We start from the raw sequence: 7,500 nt of genomic DNA, 5'->3' as shown, positions 1-7,500 counted from the left end.
TGCTGTAACCCACCACACTCACTGTGCCTACACACACACTGTGCCTACACACACACTGTGCCTACACACTCACTGTGCCTACACACACTGTGCCTACACACTCACTGTGCCTACGGATTGTTTTTTCTCTCTATCTCTCTTCGGGAGCTGTCTACAGCTCGTCACGTGAGGGTCTGTGTGTGACTGTGTGGCTGGGGGAGTGTCTGTGCACTGCTCCTCTTTGTCTGACTGTGCTCTGCTGTGTCAAATCAAGCGAGTACGCTAATACAACATTATTTAATTGAATTATTGAAACGGCCCGACCCCGGCCCGGCCCGGACCTATTAATAAAAAATAAATAAAAAACAAGCCCGGCCTCGGCCCGTTTTGGTCGGCCCGAGGGGCCCGTGAGGGTACCCTCGGGTTTGCAGCTCTCTAGCCTACACACACCACCAGCGTTTCCTTGGCTAAGTGGTGAAACTCTGGCACTGACTGATGAGTGCAGTGAAAGGCAAAACTAAATGAAAGCAAATCATCGATGTTTTTACTCCCTCCGTCCTGTCATCTTAACAATCCCCTGGCTGGAGTCGTATTCATGGAGCTTTTGAGGATCAGAGTAGCAGTTTGCTGATTTAGGATGGCTGGTCGCGTCACGCGGGCCTATAGATTACAGCAGGGTTTAGCTAACCTGGAGTGAATAAAGCTCCTGGCTCTGCTAACTGTAGAGCAGTCATAACTGGGTGGCCTCTGAGGGTAACGACGTTCACTCTGCTCTGCTTTGAACCGGCGGGAGTCTGTGAGGGAAGTGTTTGGCTGTGGAGACAGAGTCTGTGAGGGAAGTGTTTGGCTGTGGAGACAGAGTCTGTGAGGGAAGTGTTTGGCTGTGGAGACAGAGTCTGTGAGGGAAGTGTTTGGCTGTGGAGACAGTCTGTGAGGGAAGTGTTTGGCTGTGGAGACAGAGTCTGTGAGGGAAGTGTTTGGCTGTGGAGACAGCTTCTTTCTGAGGGAAGTGTTTGGCTGTGGAGACAGAGTCTGTGAGGGAAGTGTTTGGCTGTGGAGACAGCTTCTTTCTCTTTTGAATTCGCTGCCGTCAGTGAGCGGTGGTGATAAACGATACTCCGTCCTGCTGTAAACATCCTCCAAGGGGAGACAGATTGATCCTGTACAAAATCACTGGAAATAGTTAGGGACCGTGGGGACTGTATAACAATGTAATGTAACCATCATTTAAAGATGACAATACAGTGTGTGTTTCTGTGTGTGTGTGTGTGTGTGTGTGTGTGTGTGTGTGTGTTTCTGTGTGTGTGTGTGTGTGTGTGTGTGACACGGTGTGTTCACGTTACCTAGAACACTGACGTCGTACTTGATGGCCTTCTCCCCGGCGATGCTGGTCGCCACGCAGACGTAGCGTCCCGAGTCGGACACCGTGGCGGAGACGATCTCGAGCTTCCTGCCCCGCTGCAGGACGCGGACGCTGTCCCCGTCCCGCACGGGAACGCCGTCCTTCAGCCAGGTGAGGGAGGGGGGCGGGTGGCCCCCGGCCTCACACTCCAGGCTCAGAGGCTTACTGAGGACCACTTTCCTCTCCGTGGGCACGTCCACGACGCCCGCGATGATGGGAGGCACTGGGAGGGGGGAGGGGGGGATAGCAATGAATGTGAGAGGTTAGCGATTTACTTGTAGCATTCTAGCTATGGTCATGTAAGCCAGGGGTCCCCAACCTTTTTTGGATCTTGCTGCGGACCGGCGCGCGCGTGCGCGGGGGGGTTTCATGATATTAGACACACAGTATGTACTGTATTTTCCTTGCACGAACTTGCACTTTATTATACAACCTAAAAACATTGTAACTCACCAATATGGGAGCCCTGGTCTGTCTGCAACAAGACAAGACATCATCGAGGACGTTATCTCATGATATTTAGCCTTGACTTTGATCCAGAATGCAGAGATGTCAAACTTCTTTCTTTCTTTCTTACTTTCTTACTTTTGTCGCGCGGCAGCCGGGTCTACTTTTATCTCTCCCCGCCTATTCTGAAGAAACTCTCAAGTGACGTCTCTCAAGCTCGCTGCGCCGCACATCAATCAGCGGGCCATCACCATTAATTAGGCTACCCCCCCGTGCGTGCGTGCGTGCGTGTGTGTGTGTGTGTGTGTGTGTGTGTGTGTGTGTTGTGGTCGCCGGCAATCAATGCTGCTCTGCAGTCTGCACAGACAATTGTGCCAATTAGGCACAATTGTATTATATATATATATATATATATATACATACATATATTTCCTGATGGAAAGAGAAACATTTCAAATTGCTGCACACTTTGAAACTCTGTATTTGTTTTTGATGAAGCTTGTTTGCAGGATCTCCACAGCTGTTGTTGCTGCACACTATGAAACTCTTTACCGGTATTTGTGGTCTTCAAGGATTCGAGGATGTGTTTGTTAATGAAGTTGTTTGGAGGCTCTCTGTAATGGCAACATCTCAACAGCTGCTTGGAATTATTGTTGACGGCTACAAATGTCTTGATGCTCTATGAGTGAAACCAAATGCCTAATAGCTCCGATTAATACAATACTAACCGCCAGAACACACATGAGACGGTTTAAATCGTTTCAAAGTGACAATGGGAGCAGAGGTTCTTAGAGAAGCTATTCAAGATGTTCCCCAGTTCCCCTTCCAATTCCAAAGCTTCGGTTTCATGTCCAGATTTAATCTAAACCATTTAATCGACTCTTAATATTGTTCAGACAGAGACCCAGAGTGAAGACTTGGAAACTCTGAACAGCCTTAAAAGCATTGAAAAGAGAAAGTTATATCAGCTGGTATTCGATGAAAACTGTCGAGGCAGACATGGCGAGAGAGAGAGTCCTTACGGTAGACGTCCAGCTCGTAGCTCTTCTCCGCGGTCCCGGCCACGCTGGTCACCATGCAGGTGTACTGTCCAGCGTCTGCCGCCTGCGCCCGGGCGATCTTCAGGTAGTGTCCTCGCTCCAAGTACTGAGCCTGCCGGCTAGAGAGCAGAGCCTCTCCGCTGCGGTACCAGGTGATGGCGGGCAGAGGCACCCCGCGCGCCTCACACTCCAGCGTCACCACCGTGTCCAGGAGGGCCGTCACCTCTGTGGTTACGTTGCCACCTTTGATGGAGGGGGGCACTGGAGGGAGTGGCACAAAATAATAGTGTGACAATTTTGTGAATGAAATCTTTATGTTTAGCGAATTGTCTTTTGTCTGCAATCCAATTTGCTCAATTGTACGAGATCAATCAATCAATCAATAAAAAAAAAAGGAACGCAATCACTTTCCAGTTGTTTATTCATCTTTATCTACTGATGATAGTAAGATCTGCAAAGACTCATCTCCATTCCTTGCTGTCCAGTCGACGCACACTCACCATAGACACTGAGGTTGAAGTCCTTGGACTGTTTGCCAGCTGCGTTGGTGACACTGCACTGGTAGCGGGCCTGGTCTCCCAGACGGGCACTTTTGATCTTCAGAACCTGCCCCCTGTTGGTGACCTCCAGATTGGGATCTCCCAGAAACACCAGCCTGGGTTAGGGGGAGGAGGACGAGGGGAGAGAGGGGTCGTGAAGACAAACAGCACCTTAAGGGCAGAGTTGGGGTTTGGGTTTCATTTGATTCACTCATTCTTGTTCAGAATTAAAACATAAAAAAGCCATACCATGCCATACCATGGAGAGTAAGCACTTACTTCCTATCCTTGTACCACTGGACTGTGGGAAAGGGCACTCCTTTGACCCTGCACTCCAGACTGATCTCCTGATTGAGGATGGTTGAAAGGTCTCGAGGAGAACCGGTCCCTACAATGGTCGGTGGGACTGGGGCACAGAAGATAAGAGTGTTAAAAGATCAAGAAACTATCGGTTAAATTCTCAACTTATTATATCTCCCATATTTAGCTGCTGCTATTCATTAAAAGCATTTAATACATGGTTCCCATCAGTATGGGACTGTATGGTAGGTACTGTATGTCACAAGTCTGTAGCTAGTGTTTTTTGCTTTGGGTTTTGAAGTTGTCAGACACGTTCTACTCACCCAACACATCCAGGAAGAAGCCCTTCTCTGTGCTGCCTGCGATATTGATGGCCTGACAGCTGTAGCCGCCTCTGTCTCCTGTGGCTGCCTTCAGCAGTCGCAGGGTTTTCCCTCTATCAAGGATCTGGACACTGTTACCAGGAACTACCTGTGGATGGACGCAAATAAATCAAGTACAATACAGTGAATCGAAATTAATAAAAAAAAACTATTTGAAATGAATATATTCATTTTCTATTGGTAGGCATGGAAATGGTCATTTCTGCCCGAGGAATTGTGGAAAAAAATAAGTTACATTTTAGCCAATATTCCTCAACATAATTATCTAACCTGGAAGAGCTGCAGCCTGCAATTGAAGCAAAACTGGTACGAAAAGAGAAACGCCCGTCTATAGCGCTTCAGGACAGAGTTAAGGACGTATTCAGTTGAGGACTATAATTTAGAAAGCATTACACTTTCATAACAATACAGTTCAATTCAAAACATGATTTGAACTGTGCCTTGGGGCCAAAAGCAGTCAGAGAACAGCATCGTGATTCAGATGGCTCTCAATAATTAGCGGATTAAAATAATTGCGCCCTGATTTTCCGACGCGAGCTGCCTCGATGGAAAGAGGAGTGCAGCAGCCAATGGAACAAGAAAACAGCCAGCCAATCACAGCACAGCACAGTGCAGACTAACAATCATGTTCTCATATTGATATATCATTTTATGACAGCACAGCACAGTGCAGACTAATAGCTTTTGCACACCAAGTCCGTATTTTCGTCCGAAATTGACGCACGAAAAAAAGAAAGAATACGACCTCATTTGTGTCAATCATCATTGACACACCGAGTCCGACAATTACGTCCGTCATTTAAGTTTTCGGACGAGGTTCGATTTTCTGCGTTTTTCACATCAGTCAATAGATTTTTGCGAGCTGTGTTTTCAGATGACGGATTAAAAAACACACATACGAAAACAATCGGACTGTGTGTGCAAAGACCTTAACACTCTGTTCTCATATTGATATATCATCTTATGAAAGCACAGTGCAGTGCAGTGCAGACTAATGGCTCATTTATACTCCATCTTCATACGTAAATAGATGCGTCCGTTTCAAACGTTATTATCGTCACTGCCCACATACTGGTATCATGTTAAGCAATACGTTCACCAGTGGGCAGTAGAGAGTCAAATGCATGAGTGTGTGTGTGGTTCTGCTGTGTTTCATGCGTATCCGTAAGCTTTCAGAGGACGGACAGAAAACGCACGAAATGAACACAGAGTACGGACAGAAGGCTCTGTCCGTCTCCGTCTTTAACGTAGAGTATAATTGGGCCTTAACACGCTGTTCTCATATTGATATATCATCTTTATTCTGTCGTTACAGCTCTGAGCATGCTGCCAACCGTGGCATGATTAGAGATTTCCTCTTCAGTACACACACACGCACACACACACACACACACACGCACGCACGCACGCACGCACGCACGCACACACACACACACACACACACACACACACACACTCACGCACGCACGCACGCACGCACGCACGCACGCGCGCGCACACACACACACACACACACACACACACACACACGCACACACACAGACGTCCATATTGGTTTTGTGACATGGTCTTTTGCAGGGTGCACCCTATGATCAGAGCTCATTGAATCTTTATGACCTTTTTTTATGAACGGAAGAAAAGCCTTCACTTCTTCTCATCATAATTTCTCATTACTTTCATGCATGTCAGAACTTGTCCCAGGAGTGGACTTTTAGACCACACTTTAAGTATAGGTTATGGTTATTATATAAAGGCCTAATATTACTTCAACTGTCTGTACGAGTTTGCATAAGGAAGGACTCAAATTTATATGCATGTTAAATTTTTTTGAATAAAACTAGATCTAGTCTGAGTGGAAATCATAAAAGACAAAACTGGCATACTGTACAACTGTCACATTTTTCAGAATTCATTTGATGTTGACGGCAGTGAACCAGTGTGATTGAACCTACAGGAATGCCGTCCTTGTACCAGGTGATGACAGGGGTGGGACTTCCTGTGACATCACACAGCAAGCTGGTGGGCTGGCTCAGGACCACCGACACGTTGCCGGGCCATTTGCTGTCACGGAAATCTGGGGGCACTGTGGAGGGGGTCAAAGGTCAAAGGTGAGAATACAGCTTCCATTGAGTTGCTACTAGACCCAACAAAGCATGTCAGATGAGTACATTTTGGAATATTATAAAGCAACCAAATATCTTCTGAATGGTTCTATAGGACGAATCAGCGTGACGTCACTGCCACCAAAAAAATGCGTAACCCCGCGGCAGTTAACTAGTATGAGTTGTGCAAAACAAACGTTAATATCTCAAAAAGTATACATCACATCGCTTATATTTTGACATTCTGAGTGAGAGCAGAATTAGCTCGAGAGTTTGATGTATAATATAATGCGTGTTAAAGTTGTGTGAACTGTCGCAGTTTTTAAATTGTAAACACGGTCAGCCGGCTAGAGTCAGACGCTCAAACTCAGGCTCCACAGGGTTCCGTTGCCGTTGCCACCCAGTGACGCGGTTTGTTTACCAAAATGCTGCTCGGCTGATCCCTCGTATACAAATATTGACTAAAGCTAACTTAAGCTAAACTGCAGTCATCAACTCCCACTATAAGTCACTGTCAATTAGCTACCAGTACTAGTTTTTTCCTTCTAACTTGGTACTGTAAGAATACTAAAACAAGAATCACAGTCCAGATATACACAGACTTGAGGTGGTACTGTAAATCTCTTCCACCCAATGTGCCCAGTGTGAGGAGTGCCCTCAGTGAACAGGTTGCTCACCGTTGACTTTGAGCTGGTACTTCCTCTCAGTGGATCCAGCATCGTTGGCGGCGGTACAGACGTACTCTCCGTTGTCCAGCGGGGACACGGAGGCCAGGATCAGCAAGGTGCCATCTTCCAGGATGGTCACGCCCGGCTCGTTACCCGTCAGCTCCTGGCCGTTACGCAACCACCGGATCACGGGCTTAGGAAGACCTGGAGGAGAGACCAGGGAGGAGGAGGAAGGAGGAGCAAGATAGATAGAACCATTGGCAATGACGGAAAACACATTCATTGTACTACTAGACAACACGAGGATGATGATTTGCTAAATGTTCTCTTCTTCTTCTGTTTGCTCAAACTAAATGTCACTGTCAATCTAAATGATACAAACAGACTGCTGTTGTCTCATGAGCTGATGCTAGCCAATAGCCTCGTAGCAGAGAGTAGGTTGAGATAGTACTGCACCTTTGGCAGGACAGGGGAAGGCGATGCGCTGGTTTGCGACTCTCTCCTGCAGGGGGCTGTTGAAGGGGGGCTCCAGGACCTCTACCACAGGGGGCACTGCATGCACGCACGCACACACGCACGGACACACACACACACACACACACATGGACACACACACACGCACACACACGCACGCACGGAC

The 7,500-nt window shown here is 47.3% G+C and overlaps 1 protein-coding gene across 1 annotated transcript in view; it reads right to left on the bottom strand.

The window, feature by feature from the left end:
* Window positions 1-7,500, bottom strand: part of hmcn1 (hemicentin 1) — a gene marked incomplete at its 5' end in the record, with an annotated part of 147,653 nt that overhangs the window by 57,840 nt on the left and 82,313 nt on the right. Inside the window, 8 exons of the mRNA XM_083647511.1 lie at window positions 1,323-1,604; window positions 2,851-3,129; window positions 3,369-3,523; window positions 3,687-3,813; window positions 4,031-4,178; window positions 6,043-6,173; window positions 6,870-7,064; window positions 7,317-7,412. Coding sequence (XP_083503637.1) covers window positions 1,323-1,604; window positions 2,851-3,129; window positions 3,369-3,523; window positions 3,687-3,813; window positions 4,031-4,178; window positions 6,043-6,173; window positions 6,870-7,064; window positions 7,317-7,412 — 1,413 coding nt within the window. The remainder of the gene's footprint in view (window positions 1-1,322; window positions 1,605-2,850; window positions 3,130-3,368; window positions 3,524-3,686; window positions 3,814-4,030; window positions 4,179-6,042; window positions 6,174-6,869; window positions 7,065-7,316; window positions 7,413-7,500) is intronic.

Source organism: Poromitra crassiceps, assembly GCF_964638095.1.
Source record: "Poromitra crassiceps genome assembly, chromosome: 12".
Taxonomy (NCBI): Eukaryota; Metazoa; Chordata; class Actinopteri; order Beryciformes; family Melamphaidae; genus Poromitra; species Poromitra crassiceps.
Note: the sequence above shows the minus strand (reverse complement) of the source record. Positions and strands in the feature narration are given on the sequence as shown.